Below are 19,223 nucleotides of genomic sequence, written 5' to 3'. Positions count from 1 at the left end.
GCCAAGGGCCTGAGCAGACCCTGTTCACGTGTGCGGGCGCTTACAACAGAACACAAGCAGACAGGGGCCCATTTCCCTCGAAGAGTCCTTTCAAGAACAGTTGCATTTCTTTAAAGAAAAGCCAAGCTTGGGGGCAGCCCCTGGCCCCTTGTTTGATACTCACCTGAGCAGCTCTATCAGCCGCTCCTCCAGGAATTTCTTGGTTCTATTCAGGTCATCCAGGTCAGCAAGCATCTTCTGGTCATTCTTTTCCCTGTCTGTCGCCTCCTGGCAGAGTCTGTTGTAATACTCCTGGATCTTTGTCGTGGCTTTTTCAAGTTCCTTCTGGGTCCTGGTGGAGGAGTAGTAAGTTTTCCTTATTACCCACCACTTCCAGCTTCCCCCGTGCCTCTGGGCTAATCCAGGCCTCTAATGGGGGGTCCTGCTGCCCTACCAGGCTTTCCCCTTCATGGGGGGAGCCCCTTGGCACGGCCCCACTCACAGGCTGTACACTCTCTTAAGCCTTCGAAACTTCCCTCACACACCCAAACTCTTCACCCACCACTACCCCTCACGACAAATACAAGGGACATTTGGGAGAGGAGGCTGAGCTCAGGTCACTAGGAGCACCCCACGTGCGTCAAACTCTGTACCACTTGGTTCTTGGGCAGAGACTGAGGTTTTGAGAGGAGCCCAACGGGTTAAGTACATGGGCTGGTGATGGCAGTACACACAAGAGGAAAAAGGAGCCAGGAGAGAAAGAACAGAGGCGTAGCTTCCTGGAGATGACCACACAGAGAAGCGTCTATCTTCCATGTGTCTTTGGGACTCTACACGTGGGGCTTGGCATGGGGCACACGGCAGGCACTCAATCTACACTGCGAGGCGTTCAACCTGACAACGCTGAGGCCTAAGGAATCCTGTTCTGGGTGCTTCGGAGCCTCAAGCTGCAGCGGGGGGGCCGGCTGAACCACTGTCTTCCCGCCCTTGCCTACTTCTCTTTCAGCTCACCTGTCCCCTAAGGCAGTGGTTTTCCAAGGATGCCTTATAAAGCAAGGCATTCATAACAGCTCCATTAAAACAGAGGGCTGTGCAAGACCAATGAATCTGTATCTAATCCAGCCTTTCCATGTCCAGTATAAAGTTGTCAGGAGGTTGTTGTTTACTAGACACTGTCCTCCAAAATGATCTCGGGTACACACACACACACACACACACACACACACACACAGAGTTATAGCATTAAAAAGAATGCCACCAACTTCGGAGGTTCTACTTAAATGGTCACATGAACACCACCTGGCTAAGGGAAGCCAGAGTCCTATAGGATTCAAACTCTGTAAGGAGTCAGCTGAGAAGAGTCAGATGAGAAGAAATGTACGTTGAGGTTACTAAACATCCGGCGTGGTCTGGATCTCCCATTGAGCCTGGGCCCAGGCCTAGAAGCAGATGGTAGGAGATGGGTGGAAAAGTTAAAGCCTCGGGAGAATTTGGTGTGTCTGTTTTTGCTGGGAGCACACATGCGATCAGGTCCCAGCATCCCCTGTTGTAATACTCCTGGATCTGTATTACTGTATTACCTGTATTACTCCTGTAATACTCCAGTTTGGCCCCATCACCAGACAGTGGGCTGATGATGCTCACAACTCCGGGTGGCCCCCAAGCCTGAAGATGAAGAGGTCTCGGGGGTGGACACAGGTAGGGCCATACTTTAAGGTTAAAAAAAAATTATGATGGAGCTTCCCTGGTGGCGCAGTAGTTGAGAGTCCGCCTGCCGATGCAGGGGACGCAGGTTCGTGCCCCGGTCCGGGAAGATACCACATGCCGCAGAGCGGCTGGGCCCGTGAGCCATGGCCGCTGAGCCTGCGCGTCCGGAGCCTGTGCTCCGCGGCGGGAGAGGCCACAACGGTGAGAGGCCCGCGTACCGCAAAAAGAAACAACCAAAAAAAAAAACCCATTATGATGAAAGGGCGACAGCACGATGTGCTCTCCACAGACACAGCACCAGACAGTCTCCAGGAAGACAAGCCGATCCTGCTCCCTGGCTCGCTCACTCACTCTCAGATGAGCTTGCGAGAACCTCACACCTAACCCCGCAGCCTCTCATTTCAGAGAGGAAATGAAGAACTCAAGTCAAAACACACGCAGGGAAAACATGCACACACAATACTCTCACACCAGTACCCTAAAATAAAACAAAACACTAAACTATCTGTCTATATATTTTTTAGGGTAGTTGTTGAGACAAAGACTCTGGAGCCAAATGTTCTGAGTTCCAATCCTGTCATCACCACTTACACACTGGGCAAGTGTGTGACCCTGGGCAAGTGACTTCACTCCTCTGAGCCTTGTCTTCCTCATCTATGAAATGGGATAAATAATAATACCATCCTCACAGGACCGCTGGGAGGATTAAATGGGCAAATAACTACCAAGTATTTAAAACGGTACCTGCCACATTTTAGGCATTACTTAAATGTTTGCTGTTAGTAGTACCATGATAATCTCCCAGCTTTCACTTCATTTTAGTTTTACCAAAGCATGAAGTTACTGAACTGAAATATGCCCTGCTAGAGATAAGACAATGGAATTAAGAGAAAGGGTCTCTGCAGCCTTCTATAGGCTTGTGACAGGCAGATTGCCAAGGTTCTCCGTGGCATGCTTCTGACATAAGCACTTTATGAGTCTGTGGCTTTTCTTGCAAAAGGGCTTCTTTAACCTGATATGAGTGGTTGACTTTCTAAATGACTGTACCAAACACCCCCTCCCTTGAGGACTCTCCCACTGGCCGCGTGGGTGGACCGTGTAACTAACCTGTCCAAGTCTTGGCGCAGGGCGGCCCCCTCCTCATCCTTTCTCAGCATGGCGGCCTGGCACTCAGCAAGGTGCTTGCCGGTACAGCTCAGCTTCTCCGCCGCATCGGCCTGGGAAGCCTGGCACAGGACAGCAGGGAGAAGACGCTCGGTTGCAGAAGCCCATGCAAGATGCCATCAAGTGACTGGCATGTTCCCCACCCCATCTGGCTGGCGCACTTCTAACAGGAGGGGCTTTTGTCTGTTTTTAAGTTCAAGAAACCATGAACTAGTATGTGTGTGGAGTATGACAGACTCCCATTTGTAATTATGTCCCTCAAGCATCAGCTGCAACCTGTTGTGGTGGCTGGTGGGGCAGCAGGTATCAGAATCTCCGGGGTGGGGGTAGAGGTGGGGTGGCAGGGTACAGGAGTAACTGAAAAAAGTCACTGCCATGAAAACGGGTTTCAGTCCCACCCCTGCTCTGGCTCACGTCAGAAACACTGACTTGGAGAACATCTGCAGAGGGGGATGACTTATTTCCTTTCCATAAGACACAGGGGCGGTGAAAAGCACACTTGACAGCTCTAGCCAGGTGTTCAGGGAGTGGAAGAGTCATGACACAGACTCAGGTTGTCTACAAAGGTGAGCTGACGGCAGCTTTAGCCAGGGCACTGGAACTCCTGCAGGGAGACCTCTCTGATGGTCCAATGAAAGCCAAGCCACATCCCCTTCCTCGACAGGCCCACAACCTGGGAGTGGAATGACCAGGTGAACGATGGGCCGGCCGCTGCTCAGGGCTCACAGGAGCACCTCCCCTGGGCCTCAGCGGCCAGGCTTACCTTCAGCTTCCCCACAGCCTCCTCGGCAGCCTGTAGCTGCCGACCTTGCTCCTCCAACTGGCCCCTGAGGCTCCTGCATTCTTCACTGGAGGTCTGGAGAGGATGAGAAAGGGATCAGAAAAGTGGGGTCCTTGTTCTGAGACTCCCTCGGCCCCACTCCCCCAAAATGGGTAAAAACAAGCTACCTCTCTCTTTTTCTCCCAAACTCAATAAACTTTGGGCTTCCCTGGTAACACAATCTCGTCAAGCCAAGAGACTTAAGCTTGGCCCCCAAACTTAGAATTTCATTTCTGCCAAGGAAAGGTGGAGTATGAGCCACATGGAACTGTAAGGGGTGGGGTGACACAAGGTGGGAGGCACATCTGTGGGAACGCAATAGTTGCCTAAGAGAGAGGTCAGGAGTGGTCTGAGTGCACAGACCCAGAAGCAAACAGATACATCAGAAGCCAAAGCCCCGTAGATGTCTGCCTGTGTCCTCACTCTTAACTCTTTCTCTGCAGTTCAAGACACGTGGTAAACGCTGTTCTCATAAGCTTGTCTATCCCAAGGGCTCTGTGAAAACGAATTGAGTTGGTTTCCTACAACTGCTCTGCTATCAGGAGGCACCTGAAGGGACAGAGAATCCAGGGACAGGACTCGAGGCAGTCAGGAACTCACATGCCAAAAGGGGCTGAACAAGTACATAAACGAGTACAAGGAAAATAGCAGAGGATGCACGCTTCCTTAAAGTGGGCAGTCCCCACCCAGCTCCTGCTGACTGCTGCCACGTAGGAATGAGAGCACAGGCTTTAGGAACTCCCAAGATTTCAAAAGAAGTCCAAAAACTGAATCTATAAACACCCTGCTCTTGAAATGTTGGCTACTAAGTTAAAAAAAATTCTGTGTGGGCCAAACTTGTCTGTAATGGCCTTAAATTTAGACGTCTGGGTTAAGGCATCCCTCTCCAATGCTGTATCCCTAACATGTTCCTGCAGGGAGAAGGATGCTGTGAGCTATGACACCAGGATGAGGCCATGTTGGCCTGGGCCCCCAGGACATTCTTGGGCCCTCATGTGCCACCTGGCCCAAGGTGCATCCCAACCACCCATGGACCCACCAGGCCCTGCTACAAGAGACAAGTGCAGCTCAGATGGTCAAGGTGAGGGTTACCTTAAGTCTGCTCTGGTAGTCCATGATCTCGGTGCTCAGCTGGAACTTGAGGGTGTCGAGCTCCTGGCGTGCAGTCTCTCGGATGCTCTGGGCCTGCTGCTCGGCCTGGGCCAGCTGGGCCTGCAGGCCAGGCAGTGAGTCAGCTGCCTCCTCAGCTGCCTTCAGCTTCCCCTGCAAGCTCTCCTTCTCTCGCCGCAGCCCTGCCACTTGGTGTTCCAGGCCCTCCCGCTCCTTGGAGGCTGCCTCTTTGGCATCCTGGAGCTCCTGCATGGCGCGGGCCAGCGCCCCCTCCAGAGGCTCTTTCTCCGCGGTCAGCGCGCAGACCTGGATGCCGAGCTCGGTCATATCCGTGTTGGCCCGGTGCGGCTGCTCTTGCAGCTCAGCAGGTTCTAGCTGTGCCTCCTCGGAGCTGCCTGTTGCCTGGGACAGCTCCTCCCACACTACTTGGAGCTCCTCCCTCCGCTGGGCCTCTCCGGCCCTCTCCTCCTGCAGCGCCCCTTCACGCTCCGAGCACTGCACCAGCTCCTGAACGTGGGCCCTGGTGAGGGCTTTGTTCTGCTCCTTCAGTTGCTGCACGAGGGCCTTGTGCTCCCTCAGAGCGGCCTCGGCCACGCTAAGCTGGCTCTGCACCTTCTCCCGGTCACCCAGGGCTGCCTGCAGCTTGGCCTGGAGGTCCAGCACCCCAGCCTGCAGTCTCTGGGCCTCCCCCTGATGGCTCTCCAGCTGTGCCTGAGACAGGGCCAGCTGGGCTGCTAGCTCCTGGGATGCGTGGTCTTGAGGTGGGCTGAACCCCTGTTGGCTTTTGTCTGCTGTGAGGGTCTCGATCAGCTGGGTCTGCTGGCGGCACCGGTCCTCAAGCGCCCTGACCTCCCCAGCCCGGGCCTCCGCTAGCTGCCGGCACTGCTCCACCTGCTCCCGCAGCTGTTGGCATTCGGCCTCCTTGCTTTGCAGGGCAGCCTCCTTCTCAGCCACATGGGCCCTCATGGTCTCCTTGGCCTTCTTCACAGCCAGGAGGCTTGCCTCCATCTGGTCTCCCATGTGCCGGATGCTGGCCTGCTCTGACTGCAGGGAGGCCAGGGAGCCCTGGATGGCCGCCTCCCGCTGCTGCAGCGCTTGATAGTCAGCCTGCAGGGCCTGAAGCTTATCCTCCAACAGCTGGTTGCGCTCCACCACATTCTGCAGCTCCTTCTCCAGCTCCCTGTTGGCCTGCTGGAGCTTCTCCTGGCCGGCCCCTTGCATCTTGGGATCGTCCACCTGTCCCTCCCACAGGCCCCTCTGTTCCTCCTCCAGCTTCTCACAGGCCTGCTGCAGGGTGGGGCTCAGAGCCTCGTGCTCCGCAGCCGCCACAGGCAGATCTGGGCCTGACTGCGCAGCAAGTCGCTCCAGCGTCCCCACCCTCTGGCTGAGGCGGTCTTTGTCCTGGATGAGCTGCTTCTTCTGCTCCTCCAGGTCACTCACGTGCTGGCTCACCTGGGCCAGCTGGGTCTCCAGGAGCTGCAGCTGCCGCGTCAGGGACCTGGCCTCCTGCTCCAGCAGCCCCTTTTCCTCCTGCCGCCGCTGCTCCTCTCGCCTCCCCTCTGCGAGCTCTTCCTCCAGGGAGCTCAAGTGGGCCAACGACTCGTGCAGCTGACGCTGGAGCTGGGCTGCCTCCTGCCCCTTCCTGGACAGCTCTTCCCGGAGCGGGGCCATCTCCTCCACCAGGCGCTCCAGGCTGGCCCGGGCCTCCTCCTTCAGCTGCAGCTCTTTGGCCAGCTGCTCCAGCTGGGTGCTCTCCCTTTCCAGGAGCTTCTCCCCCAGCTCCTGAGTCTCCAGGGGCGAGTCACTGGGGATGCGCTTTTGTTGCCCCTTTGCGTCCAGTGCCATGTCAGCCTTCTGCTCGGCTGCACTCAGCTGGTCTGGGACATCAGCTGCGCACTGGTCCTTCCTGCCCAGGGAGTCACGTGTGGCCTCGAGCTCCCGAGCCAGGGGCTGCAGTAGGGACTCCAGCCGCCGCAGGGCTGAGAGGTAATCCTCCTCCTTCTCCGAGGCCCCCAGCTCCAGGGCCTGCAGGCACGTCTGCAGCTCCTTCACAGTGTTCTGTGTGGCCTGGGTGACTTCCCACTGCTCCTGGAGTGCGGCCACCACACCGGCGAGGCGAAGGTTGTCCTCGGCGGCAGCGCGGCCCCTCTCTCTCTCTGCCTGCAGCTGCTCTCCATGCAGGCTGATGGCCGCTCTCAGCTCCTGGTTCTCTCTTTCCCGCTGCTGCATCTGCTCCTTCAGCTGCTTCTCCCGCACCTCCAACTGGTCCAGCTCTAGCCGCAACTCGTCAAAGCCCTCCAGTGCCTCATGGTTTAAGGGGTTGCTCAGGTCAAGGTGGGAGGTCATCTCCTGAGTCTGGGGAGGAAACACGAAAAACAAGTGGCTTGGGTATGAAGCCACATTGCTGCTTGGCAAAACTTTAGAAGTTAATGAGAACAGAAGTAAAAATACAGCAATTACATGACCTAAGCTTAGTCTATCGAGCTATTCAAAGGACTGGGACCCCTTTGCTCAAAGCATATGCCAGAGGAGGTCAGTAGCACATCCTAAAATATGATGCAACGCCACATGTGTGAGCTCCACTGAGACCCAGAACTTGCGTTTCCCATTCAGCCTCCTGTAGCTTTGGTAACATAATGGATGCTGGCTCTTAGAGAAATGATGTTATATGTAAACTACTGCTTCCCCATTGCACCCTACCCACAATTCCTGTTGCAATTAAATCACAAAATAGGGTAAAAATGCTACTTATACTGATTAGTCTTATTTTGCTTTGCTGATTAATTTCAGTGTTCTTTCCCATTAAACTATACGATACATTCACATTTCTAACAAAATTAATGAAACTGACCTGACGCACTAACGTTTACTGAGCGCTAGCCTGTGCCAAGTCCTTAAGCACTGTGCGTGTGCGCCCTCATTTACTCCCTACAACCACCTTACAGGCTGGTATGAGATTGTACAGATGAGAGAGCTCAAGTTTCGACAGGCTAAGTCACCTTCCCAGGGTCACACAGGGGGCGAGTGACAGTCAGGATTTGACCTTGCCACTTTTAATCACAGTGCCAAACCACTTCTTCTGAAACACTTTAAAAAGCTTTTAAAAGAATTTAGTTTTTAAAAGGTCTAAATTCCTTTTGGTTATAAAAACCTGGACTCGAGGAGACAGTGGGTAGGACTGAGGGGTTATATCGCTCGAGTTGGAACACCAGGCATCTGAGAACATCCCCCTGAGCTGGGAGGGGCAAGAACATGCCCTGGTTGACATGACAGAGAGGGAGTCCCCAGCCTTCTTGGCATTACCTGCAGGTAGCTGCTCACCAAACTGCTCATGCTGGAGCTTCGGCTGGGGGGTCTCCATAGGTAAGCAGAAGAGCCAGTGCCCAGGGTCCTCCTGCGGGGCCACAAAACAGACATGCTTGCATCAGAGCAGGGAACACACACACATACACACACACTCGGGGAGGCCTTGGTTGTCACTAGGCAACCAGGTGGTGGTAGCGGCAGTGCCCTCCCAGGTTCACTAAGAAGGCAAAATCCAACAATTTCCACCAAAGCACACATTCAGGTTGGTCGTAGCAGCTGGACCCCGCTGTTGAAGTCTAAGCATGATGGCTTTGCTCTCACTGCCAAAAAGGAACGAAGTGAACATAGTATTTCCCAGTTTTTAGTTTAAGTTTTCCTAGAACCTTCGATGCCAGCCATAACTTGTCTACCAGGCAGGAACCAACAACAGTCAATCTGGTAAATAAAGGTCATGCTGTGCTTCAGGCCTTGAGGTCACTGCTTTACGTTATGTTACACGAGTAACGTGGCTGGAAGACCTCTTCTGGTTCACACACGACATTTCCCTCACTGCAGAAAGTTCTATTTGATGGCACTAGTCATTGCAAACGAAACACACTTTTACTTAACGACCAGAATCTTCTCCTTAATCCGCAATTATTGCATTTTAAACCTTGTTAGTCTCCACAACCCAACAACTGCACTTCTCAGTATCTACCTGAAAGACAGTCACATATGTGCATAAGGTGACGTGTGGGGATGCTCCTGGCAGCACCGTCATGGTGGAAAAAGCAGAACCTTTCTAACTCCACATCACTAGAGAAACAGATAAACTGTTTACTCACACAATGGAATACTCTATGCCACAGGTTGGCAATCTTTTTTTGTAAAGGGCCAGATAGTGAATATTTTCGGTTGGCAAGCCTTACGGGCTCTGTCACAATTCAACTCTGCCACTGTAGCATGAAAGCAGCCATAGACAATCGGTAAATGAAGGTGTGTTACACATGGCCCTGTGGGCCGTGGTTTGCCAGCCCTACTCCACATCTATAGAACTCCCTGTACAAACACAGATAAAAATCTCAAAAACAATGTGGAATGAAAAAAGCAACCTGCAAAAGTATAGCCATCTCATGATTCAATCAATGTAGCAAATTAAAAATATATATATAAAATACAACTATACATACGTAATATTTACAGGCACATGTAGTGAAACACAAATATTGGGGAATGACATGCATTAACTACAGGGTTGTAATTACTTCTAGAAAGGGAGAAAAGGAGAAAGGATGGCCGTGGGGTGGGGCTTTATTGGGATCTATAATATTTTATTTCTTTAAAAAAAAAAGGTATCAGACATAACAAAAAAATCCCACAAGAACCAGCTTGAAGGGACTTTGACTGGCCAAATATAAGGCACCTTAAGGTTTAAAATAATTACAGTGACAGAATATAACCTATTGAAAAAAATAAGAATCCACGAGTCAATACTGCTATAAATGAATAAATAGATGGGGAAGAAGGAAAAGATCTTCCTTACAATAGAATGCCAACTATTAGTGTAGAAGGAATGATGGAGTCAGAAAATCACTCTGGTAACCATGATAGTAACTGATTCAGGAAAGATTTACCAGAGGCTAAAACTAACAGGAGGGAGATTTAAAAGAAACAGGATAAAAACCTAGTCTCAGGCTTCCCTGGTGGCGCACTGGTTAAGAGTCCGCCTGCCGATGCAGGGGACACGGGTTCGTGCCCCGGTCCGGGAAGATCCCACATGCCGTAGAGCGGCTGGGCCCGTGAGCCATGGCCGCTGAGCCTGCGTGTCCGGAGCCTGTGCTCCGCAACGGGAGAGGCCGTAACAGTGAGAGGCCCGCGTACCCGCAAAAAAAAAACAACAAAAAACCTAGTTTCAAAATGTCTTCCCATAAGATACATATTAATTACAAACAGAGAAACAGTAACTTTAGGAGAAACCTGGCTAACACCACCTTAACCAAATGATCATGGTTAACCTTGCAAGTAATGAAACAAACCAACATCCTGTGTCTCTGGGTACAATGTGCTGAGGACACAACACCTCGGGTATTTCTGCCAAAAATGCTTAATCTGAATCCAATAATGAGAAAACACTAGACAAACTCAAATTAAGGAACATTTTACAAAATAACTGGCCTGTACTTTTCAAAAATGTCTGTGCAAAGAGGAGAAACTGTTCCAAATGAACAAGGACTAGGGAGACCCAACAATTCACTGACATGTGATCCTGGATTATAAAAGACATGTCTGGTGTAATTCTTAAAATTTGAACACAGTCTGTAGATTAGACAGCAGTACTGTATCAATGTTCTGTGATTTTAACAATTGAACTGAGGTTATATAGATATCCCTGACTTTAGGAAAGGATGTCCCTGATTTTAGGAAATACACGATGAAGTACTTAGGAGTAAAGGGGAATCAGGTCTGTAACTTATACTCAAATGATGCAGGAAATAAACCAACATGTTTACATAAAGATAAAGAACGATAAGAAATTCCCTGGCGGTCCAGTGGTTAAGACTCCACGCTTCCACTGCAGGAGGCGCAGGTTCAATCCCTGGTGGGGGAACTAAGATCCCACATGCCACGTGGCACGGCCGGAAAAAAAAAACAAAGAGAGAGAGAGAGAAAGAATGATTAAAACGTTTGTAGTAAAATACTGATAACTGGGGAATCAAAGTGAATGAGTACCGTGTACTATTTTTACAACTTTTCTGTAAGTCTGAAATGATTTTAAAATTGAACAGTTCTAAAAATGACACGAAGTAAATATGGCAAAAAGGTTAGCTCTTAAATCCTGGTGGTTGGCAAATGGGTTCCATTATAGTCAGTATTTTTTCCTCCATAGAAAGAAGTCCCTAATAAGAAATACAAAAATTGGAAAAAAACCAAAACAAAACACCACCTTATTAACAGAAAGCAAAACAAAACAAAGAATGCTGGACTTGAGTTTAACTCAAGTCTAGTACCCTGGCCCTGCTGCCTGCCAGCTATGTGAATCTAGGCAAGTCCCTCCACTCTCTGAGCCTGTTTCCTCAGCACCTTGCTCCTGGAACAGTTGTGAGGATGCAGTTAGACAGTGTGTGAGTGCCGTACTGGTATAGGAAAAGAAAACACAGCAAAGCAACCTTTCCAGCAAACCTTACATGGACGAGCCTTCGCTCCCTCTCTTACTGGCCTCCACGATAACTGTATCTATGAGAACATATTGGGGAAAAGCCCACTTGCTCCCCGCTTGCTCCCACACCAAGCCCCTTAACACATCTGAAAACCTTGGGTTTCACATATGCGTCTCCACTGACTCATGCCACCTGGCCAGTTAGGTTAGTTTAAGGTTGGAGCCTCCAGATGCTATCGCTAGTCACGATTCAACCAAGTCTGTAAAATCAGCAAGGATAAGAGTTGCAAAGCTACAGGTAATTTACTGCATGAGCAAAACTGCTTTGAGTAGACTGGTGGCAAGCTTCAAAACTTCAAACACCTCTTTCCGCTCTTTTCAACCAAGCAATTAATTCTTCAAGGTACCTGGCAAACGTCGGCCAGGCAGCATCCAGGTCATAGCCCCTCGATGCCAGGTCAAACTGGATGTCGGTCAGCTCGTAGAGTTGGCCCACGATGTCAGAGCTCAGCTTTGGCTTCAGAAAGGGGCTCCTTGCGTAGTACCAGTCACTGCAGGGAAACACAAAAAGGGGTCAAGTGCAGGAGTACATAAAGAAAGGCAAGAAATCAGTCCTCCCAGTAAGGCTCTGCCTCATCAAATTCCAACTCAGATAACTAAATTAATTAAAGACAGACACATACACATACACCCCAATTTGATTTTCACTGCAGGAGCACATAACTCTCAAATAAGTTTGCTCTTCTTCAGGGAAATTACTGAAATGAATTATATGCTTATTTGTTTATTATTTATATCATACCTATTTCCAAATGAATGCGAGAAACCTTAAATCTGAATTACTGTCCAAGAAAAGGCAGTTGTAGGGGAAAGAACACTTTTTTTTTTTTTTTGCGGTACGCGGGCCTCTCACTGCTGTGGCCTCTCCCGTTGCGGAGCACAGGCTCCGGACGTGCAGGCTCAGCGGCCATGGCTCACGGGCCCAGCCGCTCCACGGCATGTGGGATCTTCCCGGACCGGGGCACGAACCCGTGTCCCCTGCATTGGCAGGCGGACTCGCAACCACTGTGCCACCAGGGAAGCCCCAGAACACTTCTTTTTTCAAAGAAAATCTTGTCTTCTATCCCCTCCAGAGAACTCAATACAGGACAATGAACTCACTGCTAATTTCTGTCCAGACACCAACATAAAAGCCAAGGAACAAAACATCTCCATTTGGAAGTGGTAGTTGTTTCACTTCACGTGAAGCAATAAGAATTAAAAAGACAACACTGATGAGTTTAATGAGCTACTCGGCTGAACTGGGATACACTGGGAGTCAAGCTGTTTATGACAGTTTTCACCAAACATCACAAAATAACCTTCAAATCAAATGTGCAAAGGTTCTCAACTCACATGCATTCACAAAGCCTGGCACATGCAAGAGCAATACACATTTATGCAAATCAATCTTAAAGGGGACAAAATGAAACAAAATATTCCCCCCCAATGGTCTTCCTTTAATTCAGAAGTATTTCTTTTAATTAACTGGAAGAACACTCCAGAGGTAGAGGGGAGGCAGAGCTGGAAAAGGGATGCCGGGCAAGCCAAAGAGGTTCAGCTGACTGGCAGCTGATCTGCGGCTCCTAATCTGACACCCTCTCCCCGCCTTACACGCTCAACCCCACCTCTCCCTCCTCCTTCCCCTCCTGCTGAGGCTTCAGCACTAGGGGCACAAAGGCTCCCAATCTGGTCACTCATCACAATCCCCAGGGAGCCCAGACCCATGGGGCGGGTGCTGACTCTGTCTCAGGTGAGGCCCCAGGCTCGTTGGTGTTAAAAACCCCACAGGTGATTCTGATGAGAGGCCAAGGCTGCAACCCACTGGCCCAGGGTGACCAGTGGGGTCTGCCCATTAGTGCCAGCACCAAGGACCTGCCATCCACCAGAGGAAACTACCTGGCATTAGAAGTTCAGAGACCTAGACCCAAGCTCCTGCTTTCTGCCTCAGCATCAGTGGGGCCCAGAGAAAGGCATTTGGCCTCTCTGAGCCTCACTTTCCTCACCTGTGACAGCTCAGTGCTAACTGCCCAATGTGCGCCAAGGACTGTGGTAGGGAAGGGGAGAGGAGGATGATAGGGGGAGGTCCCTGCTTGTGCCAGGGTGTGACACAGACAGGCACTGCTGCTGTGGTTGTCATTATTATTGTTTAGTTTATCACATTTATTTGAGGTCTTCTGAACTTGTTTCAGAGATGTTATACACTTTAATACATGCTGAAAAGTGCTGAAGAATTGTTCACTGCAAAAACAATAATTTAAAAAGAAAAATATACATAATCCTATCCTTTATCAAATCATGTTCTCATATACTTTTTTTTAAATAGATCTTTACTGGAGTATAATTGCTTCACAATACTGTTAGTTTCTGTTGCACAACAAAGCGAATCTTCCACGTGCATATACATGTCCTCATATCCCCTTTCTCTTGAGCCTCCCTCCCATCCTCCCTATCCCACCCCTCTAGGGACATTGCAAAGCACGGAGCCGATCTCCCTGTGCTAGGCTGCTGCTTCCCGCCAGACAACTATTTTACATTCGATAGTGTATATATGTCGATGCTACTCTCACTTTGCCCCAGCTTCACCTCCTACCCCATGTCCTCAAGTCCATTTTCTATGTCTACCTCTTTATTCCTGCCCTGCAACTAGGTTCATCAGTACTTTTTTTTTTTTTAAGATTCCATATATATGCATTAGCATACGGTATTTGGTTTTCTCTTTCTGACTTACTTCACTCTGTATGACAGACTCTAGGTCCATCCACCTCACTACAAATAACTCAATTTTGTTTCTTTTTATGGCTGAGAAATATCTATTGTATATATGTGCCACATCTTCTTTATCTATTCATCTGTCGATGGACATTTAGGTTGGTTCCAAGTCCTGGCTATTGTAAATAGTGCTGCAATGAACACTGTGGTACATGTCTCTTCTGGAATTATGGTTTTCTCAGGCTATATGCCCAGTAGTGGCATTGCTGGGTCATATGGTAGTTCTATTTTCAGTTTTTTAAGGAACCTCCATACTGTTTTCCGTAGTGGTTATATCAATTTACATTCCCACCAACAGTGCAGGAGGGTTCCCTTTTCACCACACCCTTTCCAGCATTTATTGTTTCTAGATTTTTTGATAATGGCCATTCTAACTGGCATGAGGGGATATCTCATTGTAGTTTTGATTTGCATTTCTCTAATAATTAGTGATGATGAGCATCTTTTCATGTGCCTGTTGGCCATCTGTATGTCTTCCTTGGTGAAATGTCTATTTAGGTCTTCTGCCCATTTTTGGATTGGGTTGTTTGTTTTTTGATACTGAGCTCCATGAGCTGTTTGTATATTTTGGAGATTAATCCTTTGTCCATTGTTTCATTTGCAAATATTTTCTCCCATTCTGAGGGTTGTCTTTTCGTCTTGTTTATGGTTTCCTTTGCTGTGCAAAAGCTCTGAAGTTTCATTAGGTCCCATTTGTTTATTTTTGTTTTTATTTCCATTACTCTAGGAGGTAGGTCAAAAAAGATCTTGCTGTGGTTTATGTCAACAAGTGTTTTTCCTATGTTTTCCTCTAAGAGTTTTATAGTGTCTGGTCTTACATTTAAGTCTTTAATCCATTTGGAGTTTATTCTTGTGTATGGTGTTCTAATTTCATTCTTTTACATGTAGCTGTCCAGTTTTCTCAGCACCACTTATTGAATAGGCTGTCTTTTCTCCATTGTATGTTCTTGCCTCCTTTGTCATAAATTAGGTGCCCGTATGTGTGTGGGTTTATCTCTGGGCTTTCTATCCTGTACCAATGATCTATATTTCTGTTTCTGTGCCAGTACCATACTGTCTTGATTACTGTAGCTTTGTGGTATAGTTTGAAGTCAGGAAGCCTGATTCCTCCAGTTCCATTTTTCTTTCTCAAGATTGCTTTGGCTATTCGGGGTCTTTTGTGTTTCCATACGAATTGTAAAAGTTTTTGTTCTAATTCTGTGAAGAATGCCACTGGTAGTTTGATAGGGATGGCATTGAATCTGTAGATTGCTTTGGGTAGTATAGTCATTTTCACAATATTGATTCTTCCAATCCAAGAACATGGTATATTCCATCTGTTTGCCATCTTTGACTTCTTTCACCACTGTTTTATAGTTTTCTGAGTACAAGTCTTTTGCCTCCTTAGGCAGGATTTTTCCTAGGTATTTTATTCTTTTTGTTGCAATGGTAAAATGGGAGTGTTTCCTTAATTTCTCTTTCTGATTTTTTATTGTTGGTGTATAGGAATGCCAGAGATTTCTGTGCATTAATTTTGTATCCTGCAACCCTATGAAATTCATTGATTAGTTCTAGTAGTTTTCTGGTGGCACCTTTAGGATTTTCTATGTTTAGTATCATGTCATTGGCAAACAGTGACAGTTTTACTACTTCTTTTCCAATTTGGATTCCTTTTATTTCTTTTTCTTCTGATTGCTGTGGCTAGGACTTCCAAAACTATGTTGAATAACAGTGGTGAGAATGGACATCCTTGTCTTGTTCCTGATCTTAGAGGAAATGCTTTCAGTTTTTCACCATTGAGTATGATGCTTGCTGTGGGTTTGTCATATATGGCCCTTATTATGTTGAGGTAGGTTCCCTTTATGCCCATTTTCTGGAGGGTTTTTATCGTAAATGAGTGTTGAATTTTGTCAAAAGGTTTTTCTGCATCTATTGAGATGATCATATGGTTTTTATTCCTTGATTTGTTAGTGTGTTGTATCACAGTGACTGGTTTGCGTATACTGAAGAATCCTTGCATCCCTGGGATAAATCCCACTTGATTGTGGTGTATGATCCTTTTAATGTGCTGTTGGATTCTGTTTCCTAGTATTTTGTTCAAGATTTTTGCATCTATGTTCATCAGTGATATTGGTCTATAATTTTCTTTTTTTGTGATATCTTTTTCTGGTTTTGGTATCAGGGTGATGGTGGCTTCGTAGAATGAATTTGGGAGTGTTTCTCCCTCTGCAATTTTTTGGAAGAGTTTGAGAAGGATCAGTGTTAGCTCTTTTCTAAATGTTTGATAGCATTTGCCTGTGAAGCCATCTGGTCCCGGACCTTTGTTTGTTGGAAGATTTTTAATTACGGTTTCAATTTCATTACTTGTGATAGGTCTGTCTATATTTTCTAATTCTTCCTGGTTCAGTCTTGGAAAATTGTATCTTTCCAAGAATTTGTCCATTTCTTCATGGTTGTCCATTTTATTGGCATATAGTTGTTTCTGGTAGTCTCTTATAATCTTTGGTATTTCTGCAGTGCCCGTTGTGATTTCTCCTTTTTCATTTTTAATTTTATTGCTTTGCGTCCTCTCCCTTTTTTTCTTGATGAGTCTGGCTAAGGGTTTATCAATTTTGTTTATCTCCTCAAAGAACCAGCTTTCACTTTTAGTGATCTTTGCTATTGTTTTCTTTGTTTCTATTTCACTTATTTCTGCTCTGATCTTTATGATTTCCTTCCTTCTACTGACTTTGGGTTTTCTTTGTTCTTCTTTCTCTGGCTGTTTTAAGTGTAGGGTTAGATTGTTTATTTGAGATTTTCCTTGTTTCTTGAGGTGACATTGTATTGCTATAAACTTCCCTCTTAGAACGGCTTTTGCTGCATCCCATAGGTTTTGGGTCATTGTGTTTTCATTGTCATTTGTTTCTATGTATTTTTTAATTTCTTCTTTGACTTCTTCAGTGATCTCTTGGATATTTAGCACCGCACTGTTCAGCCTCCATGTATTTGTGTTTTTTACAGTTTTTTTCCCTGTAATTCACTTCCAATCTCATAGCATTGTGGTCAGAAAAGATGCTTGATACGATTTCAATTTTCTTAAATTTTCTGAGGCTCCAATTCTGACCCAAGATGTGATCTATCCCGGAGAATGTTCCATGTGCACTTGAGAAGAAAGTGTATTCTGCCACTTTTGGGTGGAATGTTCTATAAATATCAATTAGATCTATCTGGTCTATTATGTCATTTAAAGCTTATGTTTCCTTATTTATTTTCTGTCTGGATGATCTGTCCATTGGTGTAAGTGGGGTGTTAAAGCCCCCTACTATTACTGTGCTACTGTCGATTTCTCCTTTCATGGTTTTTAGCATTTGCCTTATGTATTGAGGTGCTCCTATGTTGGGTGCATAAACATTTATAATTGTCATATCTTCTTGGATTGATCCCTTGATCATTATGTTGTGTCCTTCCTTGTCTCTTGTAACATTCTTTATTTTAAAGTCTATTTTATCTGATATGAGTATTGCTACTCCAGCTTTCTTTTGATTTCCATCTACATGGAATATCTTTTTCCATCCCTTCACTTTCAGTCTGTAAGTTTCCCTAGGTCTGAAGTGGGTCTCTTGTAAACAGCATATATATGGGTCTTGTTTTTGAATCCATTCAGCCAGTCTGTGTCTTTTGGTTGGGGCATTTAATCCATCTACATTCAAGGTCATTATCGATATGTATGTGCCTATTACCATTTTCTTAATTGTTTTTTTTTTTTTTTGCGGTACGCGGCCCTCTCACTGTTGTGGCCTCTCCTGTTGCGGAGTACAGGTTCCAGATGCGCAGGCTCAGCAGCCATGGCTCACGGGCCTAGCTGCTCCACAGCATGTGGGATCTTCCCAGACCGGGGCACAAACCCATGTCCCCTGCATCAGCAGGCGGACTCTCAACCACTGCGCCACCAGGGAAGCCCTTGGGTTTGTTTTTGTGGGCCTTTTTCTTCTCTTGTGTTTCCCCGCTTAGAGGAGTTTCTTTAGCATTTGTTGTAAAACTGGTTTGGTGGTGCTGAATTCTCTTAGCTTTTGCTTGTCTGAAAAGCTTTTGACTTTGGCATTGAATCTGAATGTGATCCTTGCTGGGTAGAGTACTGTTGGTTGTAGGTTTTTCTCTTTCATCACTTTAAGTATATCCTGCCACTCCCTTCTGGCTTGCAGAGGTTCTGCTGAAAAATCAGCTGATAACCTTATGGGGATTCCTTTGTATGTTATTTTTTGGTTTTCCCTTGCTGTTTTTAATATTTTTTATTTGAATTTCATTTTTGTTAGTTTAATATGTGTCTTGGTGTGTTTTTCCTAGGGTTTATCCTGTATGGGACTCTGTGCTTCCTGGACTTGGGTGACTATTTCCTTTCCCATGTTAGGGAAGTTTTCAACTATAATCTCTTCAAATATTTTCTCAGACCCTTTTTCTCTTCTTCTTCTTGGACCCCTATTATTTGAATGTTGGTGTGTTTAGTGTTGTCCCAGAGGTCTCTGAGATTGTCTTCAATTCTTTTCATTCTTTTTTCTTTATTCTGCTCCTCAGCAATTATTTCCACCTTTTTGTCTTTCAGCTCACTTATTCGTTCTTGTGCCTCAGTTATTCTGTTATTGATTCCTTCTACTGTAATTCAGTTATTGTGTTGTTCATCTCTGTTTGTTCGTTCTTTAGTTCTTCTAGATCTTTGTTAAACACTTGTATTTTCTCAATCCATGCCTCCATTCTATTTCCGAGATTCTGGATCATCTTTATTCTCGTTACTCTGAATTCTTTTTCAGGTAGATTGCCTATTTCCTCTTCACTTATTTGGTCTTGTAGGTTTTTGCCTTGCTCCTTCATTTGTGACGTATTTTTTTGCCATCTCACTTTTTTTTTAATGAGTGGGATTGTGCTCCTGTCTTACTGGTTGTTTGGCCTGAGGCTTCTAACACTAGGGTTTGTAGGCTATTGGGTAGAGCTGGGTCTTGGTGCTGAGATGAGGAGCTCCGTGAGACCTCACTCCAAAGAATATTCCCTGGGGTGTGAGGTCCTGTTAGTCCAGTGGTTCAGACTTGGAGCTCCCACTGCAGGAGCTTTGGCCCAACCCTGGGCTCGTGAACCAAGATCCCGCAAGCTGCCTGGGGCAGCAGGAAAAGAAAGAAACATACAACAATAGCGAAGTAAAAAATAAAATTAGACTAGGAAACTAACAGATATGTTAGGAAA

General features: G+C 46.9%; 1 protein-coding gene across 1 annotated transcript in view; it reads right to left on the bottom strand.

The window, feature by feature from the left end:
* FYCO1 (FYVE and coiled-coil domain autophagy adaptor 1) overlaps positions 1-19,223 on the bottom strand; it is an 85,721-nt gene that overhangs the window by 46,014 nt on the left and 20,484 nt on the right. The window contains exons 6-11 of the mRNA XM_030845346.3: positions 11,630-11,773; positions 8,084-8,174; positions 4,763-7,135; positions 3,614-3,706; positions 2,794-2,912; positions 164-331 (exon numbers count right to left, since the gene is read on the bottom strand). Of these exons, the coding sequence (XP_030701206.1) occupies positions 164-331; positions 2,794-2,912; positions 3,614-3,706; positions 4,763-7,135; positions 8,084-8,174; positions 11,630-11,773 (2,988 nt within the window). The remainder of the gene's footprint in view (positions 1-163; positions 332-2,793; positions 2,913-3,613; positions 3,707-4,762; positions 7,136-8,083; positions 8,175-11,629; positions 11,774-19,223) is intronic.

The sequence above is a fragment of the Globicephala melas genome, chromosome 11, assembly GCF_963455315.2.
Source record: "Globicephala melas chromosome 11, mGloMel1.2, whole genome shotgun sequence".
Lineage (NCBI taxonomy): Eukaryota > Metazoa > Chordata > Mammalia > Artiodactyla > Delphinidae > Globicephala > Globicephala melas.
The sequence above is the reverse complement of the archived record's forward strand: the minus strand, read 5'-3'. Positions and strand labels throughout refer to the sequence as shown.